At 49.6% G+C, this 24360-nt stretch overlaps 1 protein-coding gene and 1 long non-coding RNA gene across 2 annotated transcripts in view; one reads left to right on the top strand and one right to left on the bottom strand.

The window, feature by feature from the left end:
• Positions 1–20364, top strand: part of CUNH16orf96 (chromosome unknown C16orf96 homolog) — a 38780-nt gene extending 18416 nt beyond the window's left edge. Inside the window, exons 6-17 of the mRNA XM_036308572.1 lie at positions 1471–1556; positions 1929–2039; positions 5357–5431; positions 5867–6031; positions 7820–7938; positions 8617–8679; positions 11229–11321; positions 12264–12402; positions 12526–12628; positions 17763–17825; positions 18569–18782; positions 20201–20364. Of these exons, the coding sequence (XP_036164465.1) occupies positions 1471–1556; positions 1929–2039; positions 5357–5431; positions 5867–6031; positions 7820–7938; positions 8617–8679; positions 11229–11321; positions 12264–12402; positions 12526–12628; positions 17763–17825; positions 18569–18768 (1217 nt within the window). The 3' untranslated portion in view covers positions 18769–18782; positions 20201–20364. The remainder of the gene's footprint in view (positions 1–1470; positions 1557–1928; positions 2040–5356; positions 5432–5866; positions 6032–7819; positions 7939–8616; positions 8680–11228; positions 11322–12263; positions 12403–12525; positions 12629–17762; positions 17826–18568; positions 18783–20200) is intronic.
• Positions 4336–24308, bottom strand: LOC118655955. The gene is made up of 2 exons (XR_004967456.1): positions 22808–24308; positions 4336–8943 (listed from the first exon to the last, which is right to left on the bottom strand). It is a non-coding gene; the product is annotated as an uncharacterized LOC118655955 (long non-coding RNA).
• Positions 24309–24360: the final 52 nt, after the last annotated feature.

Below are 24360 nucleotides of genomic sequence, written 5' to 3'. Positions count from 1 at the left end.
ATTCCCTTATTGTTTTGCTCTCTGCCAAGTACAATAGTTGAATTAATCTAAGTCCAACCCATGTGTGGCACCACCCCAATGGGCAGTGCTGTTCACAAATCTTAAAAAGAAAAAGTAGAGCCGAAACCGGTTTGGCTCAGTGGATAGAGCGTCGGCCTGCGGACTGAAGGGTCCCAGGTTCGATTCCGGTCAAGGGCATGTACCTGGGTTGCAGGCACATCCCCAGTGGGGGGTGTGCAGGAGGCAGCTGATCGATGTTTCTCATCGATGTTTCTAGCTCTCTATCTCTCTCCCTTCCTCTCAGTAAAAAATCAATAAAATATATTTTAAAAAAAAAAGTAGAACATCACATAGTTACAAAGAACCACATTGATATCAGTGAACACTGGGGCATGGCTAAGGTTCTGAATTTAATTTTAAATGTAAAGCCATCGTAGCCCAAATTCTACCTCTGACCAGATGTTATTTTAAGGAAACTATAGTTAGGTTATAAACACGTCTTGGCAGTAACTTTCATACATTCATAGTTCTGTCCTGTACATTAGTTTTTGACCTCTCATCTGGAACTGGATACAGCGTATCTATTTTTTTATTACCCCCCTCCTCTTTTGTTAAATCTTTCTTTTTATTTTGTGGTGAATAACATACTTCTAAATAAGGTATTTCATAGTTTTGCTCAGGGTCATTTTGGGGAGGGGATTAAATTCCAGAGAGTTTTCCCTAGGCCTGCTCTAATATGATAACCTGGAGACACTTGGAATGGGGCGAGTTCAAGTTCAGATGTGCTCTAAGTGTGAAGTGCACAGTGGACACTGAAAGTTTAGTACAGAAACAAGAATGCAAAATATCTCATTAATAATTTTTATTACATACTTAAATGATACTATTTAGACATATTGGGTTAAATAAAATATTTTATTAAAATTAATGCACACATGGCCTAGCCGGCATGGCTCAGTGGTTGAGCATCGACCTGTGAACCAGGAGGTCACTTCGATTCCTGGACAGGGCACATGCCCGGGTGGTGGGCTTGATCCCCAGTGTGGGGTGAGCAGGAGGCAGCCGATCAATTATTCTCTCTCATCATTGATATTTCTCTCTCTCTTCCTCTCCTTTCCTCTCTGAAATCAATAAAAATGTAAAAACAAACAAAAAAAACCCAAACCAAAACATTATTTAAAAATAAATAAACAAAAATAAAATTAATGCACAATGCACACACAAAACAAATAAAAAAACTATTTATGTCACTTGCATCTTTTTAGATTTTTTAAATGTGACTACTACTATCAAAACAAAATGTGACTACTAGAAAATTTTAAATGACCTCAAAGGCCCCGACCTCACAGCACAGTATTGCTCTGTTGGACAGCACCGCCTCAGACATTTCATAACAGAAGCAGGTGGAGGTCTAAACAAAGCCTCTTTCTCTATCCCTGCCCCCAACGGTCACCCCTCCTTTGCTTTCAGCTCATAGGGGAAGCTCTGCCAGGTTTGGGATGACACTGGACATACTGCAAGAAAAGATTGGCAACCTCCAGAAATCCAGGTTACAGGTCAGTGTCCTGGGCAGAAGGAGCTTTTATTAAGATGACCCGTCTGCAAGCTGATGGCAGACTCTATGACCCAGAACCAGATGGAGCATTTGTCCTCTATCTGAAAGGAGGCCTGGGGCAGCTTGGGGCTGAGAAGGCAGCTGCAGTCCCTCATACTGCTCCAGCTGGTGCAGGGTCCCAGGCTGTGGGTAAGTGTCCCAGAGTTGTTGAGATGGCAAGTTGCGGGGAGGGAAAGATGGTAGGTTTGGGGGGAGAGGGGCGGGCGGCAGATGGCAGGTTGGAGTTACACTGGTCTGGAACACTCTTCAAGCCCCATCACCCATGGTGGCCTCAGGAGCAGAGGCCTTGAATGCCTGTGTCTCCCCCTTTTAGGAGGAGGAACTCGAGAAAGTTTGGGGCCACCAAATAGCGGCGATGAAGGATCACTACATCGTTCTGGACAGGGCAGTGGAAAAGATCTATAATCGCCTGGAGGAGTTTAAGGTTCGGAGGTCTGGGTGGTCCCAGACGGCCAGCTGAGGGGATAATTATGGGGATATTTAGACCTTCTCCCCGGTTTCACAGATGTACCTAAGGCAGGGGAACCAGTGGACATTTTACTGGCATTTTCCTGTGTGTAAATTATACTCAATTAGAAACAAACAAATCCCGCCCTCTCCCACAAGCACGCACACATCTATAATAATAAAAGTGTAATATGCTAATTAGACCAGACATCCTTCCTTCCAGACAAAGCCACAGTGGGTGGGTACCACGGTAGAGGCAGCAGAGGCCCCTGGCCGTGGGTGGGGAAGGGGGGAGCCTGCAGTGGCAGGGGGTGGGGCCAAGGCCCTTGGACAAATTTCGTGCATTGGGCCTCTAGAATAACAGAAGGGCCTAGCCCCGTGGTCAGCAAACTGCGGCTCGAGAGCCAAATGCGGCTCTTTGGCCCTTTGAGTGTGGCTCTTCCACAAAATACCACGTGCAGGTGCGCACGTACAGTGTGATTGAAACTTCGTGGCCCATGCGCAGAAGTCGGTTTTTGGCCTGGGCGAGTCTATTTTGAAGAAGTACTGTTGATATTTGGCTCTGTTGACTGATGAGTTTGCTGACCATTGGCCTAGACAGTGTCCCTCTCTTTTTTTTAAAATATATTTTTATTGATTTCAGCGAGGAAGGGAGAGGAAGAGATAGAAACATCAATGATGAGAGAGAATCATTGATCGGCTGCCTCCTGCACACACCCTACTGAGGACCGAGCCTGCAACCCTGGCATGTGCCTTAACTGGAATCAAACCCGGGACCCTTCAGTCCACAGGCTGACACTCTATCCACTCAGCCAAACCAGCTAGGGCGACAGTGTCCCTCCCTCTTGTTAACCACTGGGTCACCCACCTCTAGAAGAATGCCTGGCATAGAGTGAAGGCTCAAAATGTGCTGAAAGAATCAAATGAATCAGAGGATTTCTTGCACCGTTACATTCATAACTTTCCCCCTAAACAACCTTCTTTCTGACCGAACAGTGCCAAGAGGCCTTTCTGGAACAGTGGAGTTGCTGCCATGGAAAGTATGGAAATGATATAGAATCCTTACCAGGGGCTCACTCCACCAGACACATTCTCCATGAGCCTGATGGGTTCTGACTGCTGAGCTGGACCTCAGGACCAGTCCAGTGTGTGACTGGTCCCAGACATTTGGAGAAGTCATTCCCAAAGTAGAAAGAAAAAATTCCAAACACAACCAACTGGGGTGGTTTCCATGCAAGCTTCTGATTACCAGTCAGGGGGCTATTGGTGGGATGCGTTAGGATGCAGGGGGCAAAAGGGAGAGGACCCACACAGGGCAACTCAGAAAAATAAATCATACACGGGGAGCCAGTTCCCCGCTTAAGTGCAGGTGGGAGGGATAGGTTCTGTTCTGGACTGTGTGTGGACAGAGGAGACTAGGGTAATAGGATCAGACCTTGTGAATACCCAGATCAGTAACATCAGCTCCTGACAATGCTGGGCCCTCTTTTTGTCACTGCTTCAAAGAGGCCAGATTGCCATGTCCTAAGGATATATTGATGCCCTTCCTCAATGGAGATGAGCCAGTTCATTCAACATGTCTGATGTGTACCCAGCGCTATGCCCTGCCCTGCACGAGGGGAGGAAGGGTCATAGTATCTGTCTCCAAGTAGTCATTGCTCATTGAGAGAAACTCCAGAGGATGAGGCCCAACCAAACAGCACCAGATGGAGCAAGGCAGTCTTTGTCTTGACTACCTTCTTGTCCTGTGTGCCAACAAGAAAAAATTAATTGCTTATAAAAGTTAACCCTTGAAGGACCTGGAAGAGCAGGGCTTAGTATACAACACATATTTCATTAAATATGTCTTAAATGAACATGCGCAAGAGGTCAGCCGCCCCTGTTGAGCCCTTCCAGTAGAGAAATTAGGGCATGCAGACACATCTGGGATAGGTGTTACTGCTTTACCTGGATGTCTGCGAGAAAGTGTTATGCACATGACAGGTGATGTTACTTATTCATTGAGTCATTCAGCCAATCTTACTGAGCCTTCACTCTGCACCAGGCACCCTTCCAAGGCCTGGTGATGCAGCAGTCAACAAGACAGACACCATCTAGGCTCTTCTGTATTTGGTAGTAAACAGTGATATTGATGATTTTAATAAAGTATAATTTATGCACAGTAAAATGCCCAAGTTTTAAGTATAAGAGGTGAATTAATTTTTGCCTATTACACACCCATATCACTACCACCCAATCAAGATACAGCAGGAAAATAAGTGAGAACAGAACTCTTTTTTTTTTTTTTGACTCTCTGGAAAACATTACTTCCCTTTGCAAGTGGATGTGATGGAGCTTTGCATTAATTAGAATTCAGTTCTACTGCGAATAACATGAACTCCCAGATAACTGACTGAAACAAGGTAACAGAAAAACAAGAAAGTCAGAAATGATTGGTCTAGAGCTGGTCTAGAATTCCATGGTGTGTGACTTCCGTTCACAAGGTCACCTCAAGCTCCAAGGTGGCTGCTGGTGCTCTAGACATTAATTCTGCATTCAAGCCAGCAGTGAATAAGACATCTATCCACTTCTATTTTACCCCCAGTGGTCACACCAAGCTGTAAGGGGGGCTATGAAATGTAGTCATGATTCTGGGAGGTTAGATGCCAGCTAAAAGTTGGAGGTTCTGTTGCTAAGGATGAGAGGAAGACAAGATAGGAAGGAAGAAGTAGAAGCCTATTTTCTGCTTTGGAGGAAAAGTGACCTCAGCCTCTGGGGACATAGCCCAGTGGGCGTGAGGCTCTTCCCAACCAGGTCGGTGCTGCTGCCTCATAGGAGAGTTCAGTAAGTGGAGAGGAGGCAGAAGTAATGGAGAGAGTAGAGTCATGGGAAAGGGAAAGAAGAGTTTTCCTTTGACAATGGGGTACAGTATGTGATATGTAAGTGCTTGGCTGATGAATAGACTGCAGTTCTTACTGGGACCTCATTACAGATCCGAAGAGAGGAACTTGTCCTAAACATATAAGGAGCCAAAGCATTGGTTTATGTTTTCCTGCCTTAGGTCTGCCTCCCTGTGCAACAAAATTGCCATGTCTGCCTCCAAGAGGACAACTTTTCCCAAGTCTCACATTTCTTCCCTTCTAATCTTGGCACCAGGCACCCAGGAGCCCAAGCCTTCCCATGTGCCCACCCTACCTGCTGTCCACCTGGTCTCATGGTCCCTTCTTAGCACCACAGCAAGGGTAGAGGTGAGAGGTGGATAGTATCCTCAGGGATTCCAGGGATGGCTGACATGCCCTTTGCTTCTTTTCTTAGATTCTAGAGTCTCAAATAAAAAACCTAGACATGATCAAGGCGGACAAAAGTGCGATGGAGCAGGAGTTAAAAGAGGTGAGTGAGCAGATTTCTCTCCCCTCCTGCTCCCTCATCCTGAGCCCCAGCTCTCCCACCCAGGGAAATGGAATCATCGAGCCAAGACAAAACCTGGCGGGGTGACTTCAGTCTCCCTCCACCTTTATTCACATGGAAAGGCTGGGGACACTTCTCAAAAGTTGTCCCATCAGCTCCTATTTTCAGTGCTTCAGGTTAGTGACAATTTGTTATATGAACTTAAAAATCACCCACCAACTCTGTCATAGGAAAACCTTAGCTTAGATCTGATGATTGTCTTCGAGCCAGCATAGACCCCAGGATTGAATTTAAGCCAAGGCTACATATCCAGGGTCCCAAACTTGAAAAAAAATGACCAAAATGATCTGATCTCCCCCAGCTTCTCCTTGCTCCCACCCCAGCAGCTCTGCCTCTTTGAGTCCCTTTTCTCTCTAGAAAGCTGACAAGAGCATCCTGGCTGCCAAGGCAAGCCGGGTTGATCTGGAGAGGGTGGAAACGGAGCTGAACGAGATGATTCAGGGCATACTGTTGAGGGTCATGTCCCAAGAGGATGACTGGAAGAAGACTGTGGAGCAGCTCAGCAAGGACATGGGCAGCAAGGCGAGTTTCCCTGTATCAGTTATCACTTGTGATGTAACAAATTACCCTGTACTTTAGCAGTTTAAACCAACAAACATTTAGTTTCTGAAGGTCAAGAATTTGGGAGCTGCTTAGCTGGATGGCTCAGGTTCTCCCATGAAGATGCTGTCATCTGAAGGTTTGACTGGGGCCAGAGGAGCCGCTTCCAAGATGGCCCCCTCACATGGCTGTGGGCAAGACTCCACACTTCCTCACGACATGAACTCCTTCTTAGGGCTGCTCAAGTGGCCTCACACCATTGCAGTTGACTTCCCCTAGAATGAGTGACCCAAGGGAGCAAGACAGATGTAGCTTCTACATTTATCAGCTAGAAATCTGTGAATAGCTTTCCTTCATCAACTTGAGCTGATTACCCTGAAATATGGTTCTTTCAGGAAAGACAGAAAAATGATGAATTGTTTCCTTTAGTGATCAGTTTTCAGGACAGTATATTGATGGACATGCCCACATCCAAAACATGGTGGCAATTGAGAGTTTCTATTTTTCTTTTTTTATTTCTTCTTTGTGAGTGTAACTGTGAATCATGAATTTTTATTATTTAATTCACTCAGTCAATTAAGTTACTATTTATTTTGTCACTCACATGGCCTCATCTTTGGCCTGTGGGCTAGCTTCTGAGTCCTTTGACTTAACCTTCTGTAATCAGATAACTGTCTTGTTTTCTTAAATGACAAGAGGTCACAGGCTTATTATCAACATTCCCTTCCTGTGACCTGAGTCAGCTATATCTCCTATGGAGTCCTGGTTCCTTTTAGTGGGCATTGGTGTTTAGAGACCAGAATCTGGGTACTGGAAGGAACACTGTAAAAATTCAGAAGTCCCATGTGGAAAACAGTCTGGCAGTCTTTTAAAAAGTTAGACATAGAATTACCATACCAGTCAGCATTTCCACTCCTACGTATCTACCCAAAAGAAATGAAAACTTATGTCTATGTACAAACTTGTACAAGAACGTTTATAGCAGCATTATAGTTGCTAAAAAGTGAAAACAACACAAAAGTCCATCAGTGGGTGAATGGATAAACAATATATAGTTTAGCCATAAAATTAAATGTTATTCAGCCATAAAAAGGAATGCTACAACCTGAATAAGCCTTGAAAAGAATATGCTCAGGGAAAGAAGCCAGACAAAAAGGCCACAGGTTGTGTGATTCCATTTATGTGAAATGTTCAAAATAGACGAATCTATAGAGACAGAAAGTAGGTTAGTGGTTACCTACCCCTAGAGATCTGGGGGGAAGTGAGGGGTGACTGCTAATGGGTATGAGGTTTCTTTGGGAGTGATGAAAATGTTCTAAAATTGTTGTGGTGATGATTGCACAACTCTGTGAATATATCCAAAGCCATTGAATGTATACTAGTACTTTGCACTCAGTAAATGTGTTGAATGTGTGAATATTAGTTGTCTGGGGACCATTGGGAGGAATGTTTCTCGGGCCTGCAGGCCTGTAATTGAGCATAGGGTTGGTTTTATCATTTGGAGGCAGGAACTGATGGTGTTTCTTTGCCGTGGCTGCTGGGAAGTTCACTTGGCAGCTCCCCTCTAGCATTAGCGTGCATTAGGGGTATGAACCTTAACCCAAGCTTTGTCAGGTCCCTCTCCTTAACCACCTCACTTTTTTCTGTTTAATCTTGTTAGGCTCGATGTCACTTTGCAGGTTACTGCAAATCCTTTTCTGGAGTGAAGCAGCATGTGAATTAATTGACTAAACACTCCCCCACCCCCCACCCCCCCTTTGGTTGTTCCAGCTGAACAACACGGATTTGGACAGTCTAAAGAAAGACATAAATGAGGTCTGGCATATAGTCAAGAAGCTGCTAATTGAAGGCCTCCGATTCGACCCTGACAGTGCCGCCGGCTTTAGGAAGTGAGCCCCTCCTGGGGAGGGGTGGAGCTTGTGAAGGCTGGGGGACCCTGTGTCTGAGGAGGGAACGAGAGGGGGATCCCAGGGGATTCTAGACGCAAGAATTTCAGACCTGTGGACTTGGGGAGAGGGGGCGGTACTTCCCAGCTGGGTGTGGAAAGGGTTGGGATGAGGCCTGAGAGCACCCAGGCGCTCAGAGGTGGCAGCTCTGGCCTTAGCTGGCGCCCTTTTGCCACAAATGAGGAGTTCAGAGAGGGAAGGAGACATGCAAGTGGAGCCTGGGTGGATCTGGGAACAGAGCCAGGTCCCCTACCCCCATCGAGACAGCACACCCAGACAATGAGGCTTCCTGCCCTCAGATCACCCCTCATGCCCCAAATGTCTACTGTGATGGTCAGCTTTCCAGAAGGTCTCTGGTTTTAAAGACCTCCATTATGTTTAGGGCAGGAAGATGCGCGACACACACTTTTATCCCCCCTTCTGCCCCAGGAGGCCACAAATGGGGGTCAGCAGGGGCCAGCAAAGCCAACTGAGCAGGGCCAGGCCAGTGGGTGTAGGATATGAGGGTTAGTCCTGGCCATGAGGCATAGACAGACCTGCAGCCTCCCCAGACACTGCCTGGGAAAGGGGCAGCGCGCAGGCTTGGCTGGGGTGCCACAGCTGATGAATGATGTCTTCCAGGAAACTGTTTGAGCGGGTGAAATGCATTTCCTGTGACCGGCCGGTGGAGATGATGACTGGCCCGTGAGTATAGTCACCAAGGGGCATCTGTGCCCGCCCTCTCTCTTCTGGACAAACAGAAAGACACACATACACACTCTATGTGCCTGCGGTGTTCTAGAAACATCCTTTATATGCACATCCACATACATGTTTTGTAGACATCATTTCATTTGCTCCCTGTCCCTGCGCAGGCCACCATCATCCCTTCCTTTCTTCATCAGCCCTGTCTGGTGCTCACTGATTCAGGGACTGGGTCAACTCCAAAAGAAAAATAATGGAAGAAAACTGTAGGGAAAAGCAAAACTTTGTGGGACTTTTTTGCATGTATTTTTATGGTCTAGTTATTTATTGAGGTGAAATTCACATAACATAAAGTTAACCATTTTAAAGTGAGCGATTCAGTGGCATTTAGTTCATTTACCATAATATAAAACCACCACTTTTTTTTTTCCAGGTTTTTTTTTTGTTTGTTTGTTTGTTTTTTTATTGCTTAAAGTATTACAAAGGGTATTACATATGTGTCCATTTTATCCCCCCGCCCTAGACAGTCCCCTAGCCTCCCCTATCCCCCAATGTCTTATGTCCACTGGTTATGCTTCTATGCATGCATACAAGTCCTTTAGTTGATCTCTTACCCCCCTACCTCCTGCCCCGCAACCCTCCCCGGCCTTCCTGCTGCAGTTTGACAATCTGTTTGAGGCAGCTCTGCCTCTGTATCTATTATTGTTCAAAAGTTTATAATGGTCTCTATTGTCCATGAATGAGTGAGATCATGTGGTATTTTTCCTTCATTGACTGGCTTATTTCACTTAGCATAATGCTCTCGAGTTCCATCCATACTGTTGCAAATGGTAAGAGTTCCTTCCTTTTTAGAGCAGGATAGTATTCCATCGTGTAGATGTACCACAGTTTTCTAATCCATTCATCTACTGATGGGCACTTAGGCTGTTTCCAGATCTTAGCTATGGTAAAACCACCACTTTTAATCCCAAAATATTTTTATAATCCCAAAAGGAAACCCCAGACCTATTAAGCAGTCCCCATAGCCCCTGACAATCTTGAATTTACTTCTATCTGTGGGTTTGCCTGTTCTGGACACTTCATAGAAATGGAATCATACAACATGTTGCCTCTTGTGTTTGGCTTCTTCCACTGAGCATTGTTTTTGAGGTTCATCCATATTGTAGCATGTGTCAGCACTTTATTCCTTTTTGTGACTGAATAATAACCCATTGTATGGATAGAACACATATTGTTGACCCATTTATACATTGATGGACATATGGGTTGTTTCCACCTTTTAGCCTTTATGAAAACATATTTGTTTGAACACCTGTTTCCAATTCTTTTGGATGTAAACCTGGGAGTGGAAGTGCTGGGCTATATGGTAACTCTATGGTTAACTTTTTGAGGAGCCACCAAACAATACTCTAACATGGTTTAAGAGCCAGGATCTTGTAGTGCCCATCGGCACTACAAGATCTCCCCGTGTTAGTCAGGTCCTGGTGACCCTTGAAGCTCATCAACACCCAGTCCAAGTTCATGGACGGGGCTGTGGAGCTTTATCCAGAATTTTTCTTTCAAACAACACTATCTAATTACAGTATTCTTTTTATTTATTTTTTGTTAATCCTCACCCGAGGATATTTTTTTTCATTGATTTTTAGAGAGAGTGGAAGGGAGGAGGAGGAGATGGAGAGAGAGAAACATCCATGGGAGAGAGACACATCGATTGGTTGCCTCCCACACATGCCCCAACATGGGCCATGGATCAAGCCTGCAACCCAGGTACATGCCCTTGACTGGAATTGAACCTAGGATTCTTCAATCTGTGGGCCAACACTCTATCGACTGAACCAAACTGGCTAGGACTATTTTTTAAATTATTTTTTTTTGTTTGTTAATCCTCATGGGAGGATATTTTTTCCATTAATTTTTAGAGCAAGTGGAAGGGAAGGAGGGGGATGAGAGGAGGGGGGAGAAAAAGAACAACATTGATGTGAGAGAGATACAGCTATTGGTTGCCTCCCACATACACCCCGACCAGGGTCAGGCATTGAACATGCAACCCAGGTACGTGCCCTTGACCCGGAACCACACCGAGAAGCTGTGATGCTCCGGCCAACACTCTAACCACTGGGAACACTGGCCAGGGCTGTTTTACTTTATTTTTACTTTTATTGAGGTTGAATACACATAGCATAAATTAACCCTTTTAGAGCGAACAGTTCAGTGGCAGTTTGAATATTGACACTGTTGTGTAGCCACCACCTTTAGTTCCAGAATATTTCCATCACCCCAGAAGGAAACCCCTTACCCATTCACTTGTCACTCCCATTCTCCTCCCCCCGCCCCCCAGGCTCTGGCCGCCTCCAGACTGTTTGGTTTTTACTTTTATAATTGGAACAATTGTCTTTTTATGGCTTAGAAAGATTTTCAGGGTTCCCCAGAGCCCTTGTAGGGCAGCCTCATTTCAGGCCAAGTTTGAGGGTGGCTTCCGGGAGGAGGTGGGAACCCAGTGCCCTCTGCTGGCCACATATGCCTTCCACCGAGCTCTTGTTCTCCAACAGACATCTCATCACCATCCGCAAAGCCCACCTGCTGTCCAGGCTTCGGCCATCTAGTGCCAACAGCTACGAGTACCTGCAGCGGCAACAGATGAGGTGAGCAGACTGGGGGTCTGCCCCACGGAGGTCACTCAGGACCCAGGATCCCTGTAGAAACCTAAACTGTAGTCCCAAGATCCAAAGACTATCCCAAGGCATTGCCGGCCATCTGCAAGGGAAACACTCAGGACAGTGGCTAGGGCAACAGACAGGCACATGAGATGATCACAGAGGAAAGGAATGGACATATTTATTGGGCATCTATTATGAGCTGGGAAAGGGTTTCTCATTTGAATCTCATAATCCTCTATGAACTAGGATGAATATGCCTACTTCCGAATGACAATGAGGCTGGTTATGGCTGCGCAGACACTGCGCAGAGACATGCCTAAGCCCATTAAACCCTTATACCTGCCCTTTGAGGTGTATTCTGTTATCATCCCATTTCATAGTTGAAGAAATTGAGGCTCGGAGAACTTAAGCGACCTGCCCAAGGTCACAGGTAGTGAGTGGCAGAGCTGGCACCTAAACCTGAGGGTTTCCACCAGACCCGGCTGGCTCCCTGCGTCCCAGCCCCATCCCTCACCCTCCGGACATCCAGCTTCCTGGTGCTCCCCCGCCCCTGCCCCCAGGTGAGGAATAACAGCTAAACAATAACCAGAGCCACACCTGGGAGCCTGTGCCCCTGCTCTCATTTCCCTTGCCTGATTCCTTCTGGAAAGCAGGAGGCTAAGAGCATGCACTTGGCAGGCCAGATCAGGCCTCTAGGAGTGGCTGAGATCTGGAGGAATGTAGGGCTCGATTTTTTTTCTCTGTCCCCTCTGTGCCTGTCTTTATTTACCCACCAGGCCCCAGGCCTGCCTGGCTGCACCACCCAGAATCAGCTGGAAGAAATTCCAGTCTTCTCTTGCTACTGGCCAGGCCTTCAGGGCCTGTCGTTAGGCTCCTCGGGGGCGGAGGGGTCTCTAGGTGGCTGCTGACCCTCCTGCTCTGCCCCAGGGAGCAGCAGCAGCTCCAGAACCTTGGAGACCAGGACTGGCACGACGGCCCTGGGAATGATGCAAACCTCAAGCTCAAGTCATATAACTTGACAACACTCTATCCCTATGGGGACCCTGATATTTTGGACTATGATACCGTGAGTCAGGTCGCAGCCCGGGTGGTGGGTGACCCCTGGGGAGCCGTGCTCTGTCTGCTGGGCCTCTGTGTATACTAGAGGCTCAAAGACACTCCCTTACCTGGGGCCCGGGCCCTCCAACAGGCCGAGGTGGACATCCTGGGAGTGGATGGGATCCTGTACAAGGGCCGAATGGAGAACCAGGAAGGCACACAGCCACTGACCAGCGTGGAGAAGGAGCTGGCTGGTGAGGGGCGTCAGGCCTTCCTGGGCACCCCTGCCTGGTGTCCTGGCTTTGCTGGTCAGCATGAGCAAATGCAGGCAGGGTCCAGGGTTGGCGCAATTCCTGACTGGGGCGTCCTCACACAGCCACTTGCAAAAATGGGGTCCTACTGTATGCCAGGCACTCAGCCAGGTGCCAGGGAGACACAGGGGAACAAAATAGATGGTTGTGCCCTGGAGTCTCCACATGAGTAGGAGAAGCAGACCATAAGCAGATAACCGAAGGTGAGGAAGAACAGCTGGCCTGAAGGGATGGCCCTGGTCCTAGGACAGCTGTGACAAAGTGTGCAGGTTTGGGGAAGGATGCTGATGGCCCACCCAAAGATGGGATGCTGGGCTGGTGATGGGAGAATTGTAACAAGGCACACTGGTCCAGGGAGAGGGACTAGATGCTGCCTTGAGGCCTGTGAAGAGGGACTAGGGTTTTACTGGATGAAGGGGTCAAGTGGGAGGAGAGCAGTCCAGGTGGAAGAAATAGCAGGTGCAAAGGCCCTGGGGAAGCCAGGCATAGTCAGGCACTCAGAAAGGTGAGTCCACCTGAGGTGCAGAGATTGGGGTGTGATGAAGAGGATGTGGACAGACTCTGGAGGCCAGTGTTCTAATGTCAAGGATGGGCTAGGATTGGGCTGGGGGAGAGTCTGTCACACTTGTGGAATCAATGCTCTGGTTGCTGCAGTATTGAGGCCCTGGCTCCAACTGGCTTCTCCCAGGGACTCCACCATTTAGCTCCAGCACTATGCCAGCAATGCCAAAGGAGTGCCTTCTCTTACTGGGCTTGTGACCGCATCTCCCCAGTCCCTGCCTCCATCTTTGCATGGCCTTCTCCCTGTTATTCTCCTCTTCTGTTTCTTTTAAGGACATGTGTCATTGGATTTAAAGCCCAGCTTAACCCAGGATGCTCTCATCTCAGGATCCTTCACTTAATTACATCCGCAAAGACTTTTTCTCCAAATAAGGTTACATTCACAGGTCTTTTGAGGGCCACCACTCAACCTATTAAAGGCCCTCCCTCTGGTTCACGAGGGCAGGCTACCATCTTAAACCCTATGATGTCCCTCATGGAGCAAGGATGTGGCCTGCAAGGTTAACAGCTCCTTTCCAGGTGCCTGGCAGAGGATGCTGTTGGGAGGGGACTCAGGCTGGGCTTTAGGGATCAACAGGCAGGATAATAACAATGGTGGCTAATATACAACTGGGCAGGCATTGCAGGTAAAGGCAGCCTTGGTGGAGGGACCAGGATAGCCTTACACACCTGGCCCTCAACCCCACTCACTCACCAGACAACACTCCTCTCCCTCCAGATGAAAGGGTATGGCTCATTCATTCTCAAGACCCATAAGCAGCAAAGCAGATGGAATCATGATAACTCAACTGCTTTATCCGGCTTAAAGGCAACAAAGTCTAGCATTAAAAAACAATTAGGATCACCCTGGAGGTGTGCCCAGGTAGTTAGAGCATCGGCCTGTGCACCTAAGGGTCACAGGTTCAATTCCCAGTCAAGGCACATACCTGGGTTGCAGGTTCGATCCCTGGCCCCAGTCAGGGCTCATTCAGATGTTTCTCTCTCTTCCTCTCTTTACCATCCTTCTACTCTCTCTAAAATTCAATGGAAAAAATATCCTTGGGCCCTAGCTGGTTTGGCTCAATGGATAGATAGAGCATCGGCCTTTGGACTGAAAAGTCCCAGGTTCGATTGCGGTCAAGGGCACATGCCCGGGTTGTGGGCTTGATCCCCAGTAGGGGGCATGCAGGAGGCAGCCAATCAATGATTCTCTATCATCATTGATGTTTCTCTCTCTCTTCCCCTCTCCCTTCCTCTGAAAACAATAATATATTTAAAAATATATATATCCTTGGGTAAGGATTAACAACAACAAAATCAATTAGAAGCGTACCTGTGGCCAGATCTTTTGACCAGTGTGCTCTTAGCACTCATTTATTTACTCAAAAGAACATTTAATCCAAAACAATTATTAAACCTCAACTAGTTGGTGTGAGTCCCTCCCTGGTCCAGCCTGGTCACAGATGCATTCATCTGTTCATCCCAACAATTTCCACTGTATCCTGCTGTGCACTCAGCCTTTGTCAGCCCCATGAGGGGTATCCAGCCAGCCTGTGGCCTGCAGATGCCTGTACTGTGGTCAGGATCTCAGGGCAGAGGAACACTCGATCTCCAGGGAGTGCTGCTCCCAGCAGGAGGGCGGTGGGCATGCTGAGGCTGGTAGTCAGTAGGCTGGACTTTCAGAGAATCTCCATGGAAGGCTAAGCATGGGCAGGGCTCAGGTAAGAAGCGATGGCAGGGGCACAGAGGCAGAAGGTAGAACTGAGGAAGTAGGAGACTTGTCTCCAGCCTTCACCTTCCTCACCATCTCTGGGTGAACTGCCTAAAACACACCCCTGGCCAGGCCCCTCCCCAGTTCAGAGGGACTACTTTAACGAATTATCATAAACTGAGTGGCTTAAAACAACATTTTGTTTTAGTTCTTGAGTTCAGAAATCTGGAACGAGTTTTCTGGGCTAAAATCGAGTTGTCAGCAGGGCTGGTTCCTTCTGAGGCTCTGGGGAAAAATCTGTTTCCTTGCTGGTTCTACCTTCTAGAGGCCTCCTCATTCCTTGGTTTGTGGCCCCTTCTTCCGTCTTCAGAGGACATCACTCTGAGTTTAGTTTCCATTCTCATATCTCCTTCTCTGACTCTGACCCTCCAGCCTCCCTCATAAGGACTCTGTAATCTAGGACCATCTCCCTGTCTCAAAATTTCTTAATTGAGTCACATCTGTAAAGTCCCCTTTGCTACATAAGGTGGTGTATTCATAGATTCGGGGGATTAGGACATGGGCATCTAGGATGGCATTGTCCTCAGAGTCCAGACTCCTTGGCTGATCTTCAGGGTCCCTTGGCCCCCTTGCCTTATCTGTCCAACCTCGTGGAACTGTTCTCTCGCTCTCTCTCAATAAGCCAAGCTATTCTTGCCTTTGGCCTCTGCCCACACTGTGTACTCAGCCTGGAACCCCTGGAGAACCTTTCCTATTTGCCAGGGCTCAGTGTTCCCTCCCGTTGGGAAGTTTTCTGGCTTGTGCAGAGGTGGGAAAGCTCAGAGAAGAGCCCAGCAGGAGCGGATGTTGGGGTCAGGTGGAGAGTTCGGATCTGGACATGCAGAGTCCAAGGTTGTGGGGGACGTCAAGGACAGTGCTGGGTCATCAGCTGGGCCCCCTGGCCTCGCTGTGTCTCCATTTGGACCCTGTACCCTGGGTCCACATCCCTTACCTTGAAAGGAAGCAATTTGACAGTCTTGCTGGTCGGCTAGTTGGCAGGTCCCATCTCTGACTTGGGGAGGGATAGAGGTGCCAACTGGGAATCAGAGTGGGAGCCAGGGAGCACACCTCAGCCAGGCATTGGCTCTTGGGCAGAATCCATCAAGCACACGGGTGGTCGTTCTTAACTCAGGTTCGAGGGACATGACCCAAGCTATGGATGCCAGGGGCTCATGGGCAATCAAGGTGGTGCCAATTGGGTCCTTGAGGTTGTAGGCTCAAGGAATACAAGAGGTTTGGGAGGAAAGGGCATTAACAGAGGTAGAAGGAAAGGAAGGGAGCAGGAAGAGACCCTCAGACAGTGCACAGACTTGATGAGGTCCAGGCCAGCCCAGTGGGGAGCTTCTGAGCAGACAGCCCAGCAGATGGCCAGGCCCTGTGCTCCCGTCATTGGTTGGAAGTGCTAACAGACTCCCAGCTGCTAACAGACCCCAGGAACTAACAAACTGTGAGCTGCTGACAGTTCCCAAGATGCTAACAGACCCCGGGTACTAAGACCCTGAGCTGCTAACAGGTGGAGGCTTTTCACCCCTGTGCTTCCTGCAGCTGACCAAGTTCTTTCTTCAAGGAGATCTGTGTGGCACCTCCTGCTGCCACATGGCCCAGGTCATTGTTAAGCCTTCAGTGTCAGGTGTGTTTCAGAAGCCGCTGGGGAAACTCAGTGTAACCAAAATAAAGTTACTGCTCCCTTAGAATTTTTACTCCATGAGGGATGGTGAAATGTAAATGAATAAGTCATAAGTCAATGAGTAAATAAGATGAACACAGGAACGGGGGGAAGAATGACCAGGGAGAGGTCCCTGTTGAGTGGGTGTCTAAAGGACTCTCTGGGAAGGGACATTTGAGGCAGGAATTGTCAGGACATATCTGTTCAGGCAGAAGGAACAATTGGTGTCCCGCACAGGAAGGAGCTTGGTGCCCCGTAACTCTTGCCTGTGCCCTGCTTGGCTGCCTACTGGACCTCCCCTCTCCTCTTCACCCCTCCATCTTCGCTCTCATGGCCTCTTCTACTGCACATTCCCGTCCTCTTCTGCAGCGGCCTTTGGTCTGGATTCTGAATGGCCAGTCATAGTGGTTCTTGGGTTCAAAAGTGGATGGAGCCAAACCCAAAAGACCACCTATTGTATAATCCCCCTTCTATGAAACGTCCAGCACAGACAAATCACAGCAACAGAAGGCAGATTAGCAGTTGCTAGGGGCTGGAGAAGAGGGAATGATTGCCTCATGAGCATGGGGTTTCCTGTTGGGGTAATGAAATGTTCTGGAACCAGATGGAGATGATGATTGCACAACCTTGTGAATGAACTTAATGCCACCAAATTGTTTCCCTTAAATGGTTAATTTTATGTTATGTGAATTTTACTTAAAAAAATGCACACATGAGATGAAAGGCAGGAAGATGGGGGTGGGGGCACTATGATGGTCTGGCCCTCAGTGGAGTGGGAAGATCTAAAGAACTGCCAGACATCTAACCTGTAAGTAGTCCTGCTAACATTTCACTGTATCTTAATGTCTCCTCCCGGGCCTTAAGTTACTTTCAAAAAGCCTTTTTCTGATACCTTAGATTTAAGAAGCTCAAGGTGGGGAGGGATGGTCCTTCCATACACAAATGGGGGGTTGGGGGGGGTCAGGTGTATTGGGGGGGGCTGGGAAATGGCAGTCCCACCAGACTGAAAAGGCCTTTGCAGGAGCTAGAGGACAGGATGGGGGCTCCAGGGAGGTGGGGGGCGGGCAGATCTCTGGAAGGGCTGCCACCCATTCCTGTCTCTTCCCCTCTTTTCCACTAAGCTGTAAAGGTTCCACGTCCCCCGACTCGAAACCTATATGAGCGCTTTGGTGTCATCTGCCCCCGTGAGTACCTGTTCCCCAAGCTGCTGGCCCACTGGGATTCTGGCTGGGTCCCTCAGTCCCAGACCGGGGCTGTCCTGCCCCACCTTGTACGTCTCTCACATGCTCTGGAGTGGCCCCCACCCAGCACCCAGCTCCCAGCTCCCATTCTGGGCTCCTGCTTCACCCTTCAGTCTGGCCTCCTGGCCTGGGCACCTAGGCCGGCTATCTTCTCCCAAGTGGCCAGTTGGCTGCAAAGGTGGGAGAAGGGAGCCCACTCATTCTCCGGTGTTTCTCTGCTGGAGCCCTGTGAGCTGTATCAGGGCATGACCACCGCCCTCCCCCAATATCCACCAGTCAGGGCTCCTTGACCAGGCTAGGGAACTGAGCTCCCCTGATGCATATCGCCCTGTACCAGGCATTTGTGGGCACTTTACAGTGGACAAAGCACTCTCTCCCTTCTGATCTGTCCTTATCCCAGTTGGTGCCCAGAGTTATGGGGCACCAGTCCGTTTGAAAGAGGGGGAGCTGAGGCACAGCGACCCTGGGCTGAGGAATGCCAGAGCCAGGACTCCTCCGGGTGCCCTGCTCCACTCCTGGTGTGCTTTTATCTTGGGTCACCCCTCACCCCGGAGGTTTAGGGTGCTTGAGACTGGATGAGCCGCGATGAAGCACTTCCAGTTTAGGGTTTCTCCGCTCCTTAGTCAGGCTAGTCTCTCCCCAGAATGTTCTTAGGACAAATCACGGGTCTCTCTTGCCCCTCCCAGCCCTGCGCTCCAGTGCCAACATCCGCTCAGAGACTTCAGGCCCCCGTTCAACGACACCAGCTCACACTCCATCTCTACCACCCTTGCCATTGCTGCCTCCGCTGATGCCACACCTGCAGGAGCCCCAGCAGGCCTCAGGGTCCATCAGGCATCCAAGGCCTCAGCGCCTCTATTCCCGAGTCAGCACGCAGACGACCTAGTAGCCCGACCACCCGTGAGCCCTGCACCCGGTGCCCCCACCATCCCTTCCCCTCCCCGTGCCAGCCAAGACCAGGCCTGGGGAATGTGCAGGGGCCCTGGACATAGGGGAGGGGACCTCCATAAGGGACTCATTGTGACCTAGTGGCTTTTAATCACTTTGCATATAAATACAACACAATCCTTCTTAGCCTATGTTACGTGAAGAGCACAGCTTTCTAGATTGAATTTTCCACTAAACCAATCTAATCCCTTAGCCAATGTTTTTCCTGCTAATCCTCACCTAAAGCTATTTTCCCATAGAATTTTAGAGAGAGAGGGGTTGTGGGAGAGAGGGAGAAACATCGATGTGAGAGAGGCACATTGATTAGTTGCCTCTCACATGCGACTCCACCAGGACCGGGACTATACCTGCAACCCTTGCCCTTGACCAGAAATTGAACCCATAACTCCTTTGTGCTCAGGCCAACACTCTAACCACTGAGAAACACTGGTCAGGGCTCCTTGACCAATTTTCAATATAGCATAGTTCAAGTGGTTTAAAAAACACTTTCCTTTTTACTTTGCTGAAATGATTTCATCAGTTTCAGTTCCAGTGTCTGCCACTGTCCATTTCCTTTGGGTGCCATTATTTCTACCAGGACCAATTTTCTCATGGGAACCAAATGTTACCACATGCATTTTTTAAAAATTTGTATTGATTATCTCCACCAGTAATTACTGTTATGAAGTGAATGTTTAAAGAAATTGGTTATTTGTATTTACTTCTGGCGAATCCCTGAGGGACTTGGAGCGATGCCCCTGGAATAGTCCAGGATTGCTCTGTCCCATCCAGGGCTGGGGTCCTGCACGCCTGGGAGGCGAGTCTGGTTCCCATGCTAACTGCCCATGCACTTGGTGGAACAGAGCAAACTGGGCGGTCAGAACATTCCGAGCTGGCAGTTTAGGGGCCCTCCTTGGCTTGCAGAGCTGAGCTTACACCTGCCTGCGGGCCTGCATAGTCCACGCCTGGCTTGATTTCTTGTCGTGGGTGGCTCATCCCTCCCTCTCTTCTCCCTCTGGGTTTTCACTCCCTCACTTGTCCAGTTGTGCTCTGCCCTTTGTGTACTTGATACTCTATCACATTTCATACACTGAAAAAGTTTTCCCTCTGTGTAGTATCAGACCATGACCCTCCCCCACCACCATCCACTAGAGGCCCCTGGGAGTGAGGTGGGGTGAGCTCTTGGGGGGGGGGGGTGGTGTCTGCCCTGAGTGGGGGAGGCTGGGGGACTCAAGGCTCTGCCAGGGAACTGGCATGGAGTTCCCTAGACCAGGTGGCCATTGGAGTCCAGGGACACTGTGTGCCTGCCCCTTCCTAATGTCCCCCAGGCTTCCCCCCAGTTCCCTACTGGTGACCACTCCCAGCCCTGACTTCTCTTTTCTCTCTCCAAGGACTGTGTCCACATGGGGCCAAGCTCTTCCTGACCCAGGTCTATGCCGCCTGGACAGACACTGGTGCTGAAGCCCCAGCCTCCATCTCCACCCCACCCCACCCCCCATATCACAGATGAGTATTTTTGGCAACTCCTCCCCAGAATAAAATCTTTCACCTTTCACTTTTCTGATTGTGGATGAGGGTAACTGACCCAGTGTCCTTTGTGGAGGGTGGCTTTGCCTGCCCCACATGAGTGTGTGAACCTGCTGGTCCTTCCTTGGCCACCATGCCAGGGTCAGCCTCCCAGAGCCACTGGAACCACCGTGGCTGACCCTCAGCAGAGAATTGCAACCAACCATCCCTCCTCCGTCATACTTCCCACTGTGGCAAAGTGCCCTGAGCTGCCCCAGGCCTGTATGATGGGCAAATCAGGGGTCTGTGGGCAGGGACATTGGTGTGACTTGCCCAGGGTAACAGTGAGGGCTCAGCTCTCCAGCCCCCACCCACGGGGCCATACTTCTTGGATGCTGTACACAGGTAAGAGGGCCTGGACTTCTCTGAGGCAAGAAAAGGAGATATGGCCTGTGCTCTGGCAAACAGGCAGCTGGAGTTCCTGGGAAAGCTCCATGCCAGCCTTGTCCCTTGAAACCCTGACATGAGGGCACCCACAGGCACCTGGGCTCGCCACCTTCTGCCCCTCATATCCATCCCCATTCAGCCCCTCAAAGCTGCCTCCTCAGCCATTTCTCAGAGTCAGTGCTCTACTTGGTTCCTGTAGCCCAGGGAGTGGAGTGAGACCCGGGAATCAGTGTGTAATCGTTTGCTTTCTGACAGCCCTCAATGCTCTGGAGGGTGGGAAACCGCAGTCCCAACTGCAGCCAGCCAGGGGCAATCCTGAAAGACGACAGTCCTCTCCCCCATGGGGTGGGGGAAGCTGGCTTTAGGCCTGGTCCCAGGTGGAGATGCAGGCAGAATCCTTGCAGAACTCCCCCTCCCTGATCCCAGCCCCACGGGGTGGGACCTGAAGGCCTTGAAAACTGGAGGGGAGGTGCTGTGCCCACTGCCAGGGCAGCTGCCTCAGGAGGGTGGCCCACCCCACCCCAGCAGGGGAAGGCGCTTGGGGAATGGACAGAACAAGGGGTGGAGTCAGCAGAATAGGGATTTCGGAGGGTCCTAGGTCCAGATTCCTCCTCTGTAAAGGGGACCACAGCCCCAGCCTGGGACACAGTGGCAGGACCAGGCTGGACAGGGAGTAGGGTGACCCAACTGCCTGAGAGTATGTGTATGTGTGTGTGTGTGTGTGTGTGTGTGTGTGTGTGTGTGCGCGCGCACGCGCGCGTGTGTGCTGGGGTGGGGGGGTGGGGGGCTCTGGAACGTTCAGCTTTAAGACAGATAAATTGGTCATATGAGGTGGAAGTCATGTAGGGTGGCCAGTATGTAGGGCTGCATGAATGAGCCTGCAGGAAGGGAAGGAAATGCCTCTTGCCAAGCACAGGGTCATGCCTTAAGGTGCTGCCAGAATGGAGATGCTGTGTGACCACCCTGCACCCCCAAACCCAGTCCCACAACCCACTGATGCAAGTTAAAGGGTCACTAAACATTTTCTCCTTTTCAATGACCAGGAACTCATTAACCCTAAGGTATAAACGACGACAACAGCAAACGTGTGTCCCAAACAAGTGGATCTGCATTGGAAAAAGCACTACCAGTCCCCAAACGCAGGCTGCCAGAGGCAGCAGTGAGGCAGTGCCTTCTGTGCAGGCACTCTGAAATCAGTCCACACTGGTCCCCGTCACCATCACTTTGGCTGGCTTGACCCCTGACTTTGTATGGATTTAGGCAGAGACCCTCCAAACCCCCACACAATTGCCAGAGAAGGGCTTCTCTCCTCCCTCCTCCTGCTCATGGCGTCACCAGGATCCGCAGAAAATGTCCCCACCAGTATTTGCAGCTGTTATTCCCCAGATAAGAAATGGCCCCAGAAAGCAGAGCAGAACTCTGCCGACAGGCTCCCAGCACCTCCTACTGTGCCACTGAGGAGGCCTCAGCCACCCTGGAGGAGGACCTAGCACCCCACCCCTAAAAGAGTGGTATTCTTTTAAGGCTCATTGGAAATACATATACTGCCCAATCATAGCTGTGCCTAAGCAACCAGAGACCTTTCCAAATGTAGAAATTGGAGACAGCTTTGCCTCAAAATATCTCCTTTTGGCCCAACCCAGGCAGCCTCCCCAACACTGACACTGGGAAGCAACTGGAGTCAAAGCCAGTCTGTCCTCAAATGAGTCCTGCTATGAAAAGCCCCTCAGAGATCCCGGCCCCAGCAGCCCCGCCCACTGGGTTTGGGGGCCAGCCTTAGGGACAGTGGTTTTCTTCGGAGGCACAATGTGTTCTCAGCAAACCCTAGGAAGACCCTGGGCACCCTCAGCAGCCCTGGGAGCGTCCCTGTCACCCAGAGAATATTGCAGGGGAACAAGCCCTCCTCTCTTTAAAGCTGTGTGAAGCCCTGCCTGCCCACAGAAAGCATTTTAGAGTCACCACTCACCTGCCAGGTGCCGCCCACCCCCACCCCACAGAGCAGGGCATTTATGTCCAAAGCTCCTCCCGGGAAAGCGAGATCCCACCTGATTCCAAGACAGGACGAGAATTCGACACACACACATATCCTGGTGGCCAGTGGAATGGCTGGCTGGTCAAGGGCAGGCTGGCTGTGTCCTCACTGTGATGGTCCGCTTCAGCCAGCTGTGGCCATGAGGGAATGTCAATGTTACAAATTTCCAAGATAAGCCAGAAGGGAGGCATTTCATGTAAACTATCCTCATTTGAAAATGTTAGCAGACAAAAAAAACACACTATGCAAGCCAAACAGCACACTATGGGACTGTGAGTTTGCAACCCCCTAAGACCGTGGTCGGCAAACTGTGGCTTGCGAGCCACATGCAGCTCTTTGGCCCCTTGAGTGTGGCTCTTCCACAAAATACCACGTGCGGGCACGCGTACAGTGCGATTGAAACTTCGTGGCCCATGCACAGAAGTCAGTTTTCGGCCTGGGCGAGTCTATTTTGAAGTACTGTTGATATTTGGCTCTGTTGACTAATGAGTTTGCCGACCACTGCCCTAAGACAACCATACCCCCCTCTTTTAATGGCAGACCAGAGGGTGCAGCCGCCTCTTGTTCTCGGGAGGCCAGGTCGTCATTCCCACACACTGCCACATTCCCCCTTCAGAAATGAGATACGTAGAGCTCAAATCACATTCCTGTAAGCAACTTCATGGATGCAAATGGTGTGTTTAAAGTGGAATTTTGGAAACAGTCATTTGAAGCTCAAGTCTGGTGGTCATGTAGGTGACCAAGCCCAGAAGAGGGTAGACTTTGAAGTGACAAGGCCGATTTTCCCAGGTGCCCGAGAGTCACCCGAGATTCAGCCGAACCTGGCTGTAAATACCTGTTCCATTTGTATACCAGCACCTTTACTTTTTAGCCCATTTACACTTGAATATGTAATAGATGGTTATTGATGCTTTCAGTATTATTCCTGAGCTCCCAGGCTTGGGGAAGCTAAGGAAGATTCCTGGTTCTCTGTGTCAGTTTGAGGGCTTGTGGCACCTGCATAGGCCCACCTCTGGCTCCCCTTGAGTTTGGCCAACTCACTTCTGTAGCCATTCCCTTGCCTGGAGATGCTCAGCCAGGGGGCTCCAGGCACACCTGGCAGGGCCGCTCTCTGCATTGCTGGAAAGTACCCGAGTCCCCAGCTCCAGCCCTGCCCTCTGCTTCCTCCTGCTCTGGGTCCCACCTTGCCTGGTGCATTTATTAAAAACCGTATCACTGGGCCCTCCTCCAGAACGGTTGCCTCAAGCACCCAAGTGACCCTTATGCTTTGTAAGTTCGGGGGCTGGGAAAGGTATGTGCTGGGTGGGAAGCACTTGGGAGCTATTTTACCTTTAAAAACAGCTTTGACATAATTAACATGCTACAGTGCCCATCTTTTAAAGTGTGCAATGGGTTTTTATTTTTTTTAACTTTATTTCTCATTAATAGCTCTTAAGGAATTTTATTGATTTTAGAGAGAAAGGGAGAGGGAGAAATAGAAACATCAATGATGAGAATCATTGATCAGCTATCTCCTGCATGCGTCCCCTGCGCCCCCCACCCCCCAGCACTGGGGACCGAGCCCAT

This window comes from Myotis myotis, unplaced genomic scaffold (assembly GCF_014108235.1).
Source record: "Myotis myotis isolate mMyoMyo1 unplaced genomic scaffold, mMyoMyo1.p scaffold_m19_p_5, whole genome shotgun sequence".
Classification (NCBI taxonomy): Eukaryota; Metazoa; Chordata; class Mammalia; order Chiroptera; family Vespertilionidae; genus Myotis; species Myotis myotis.
The sequence above is the reverse complement of the archived record's forward strand: the minus strand, read 5'-3'. Positions and strand labels throughout refer to the sequence as shown.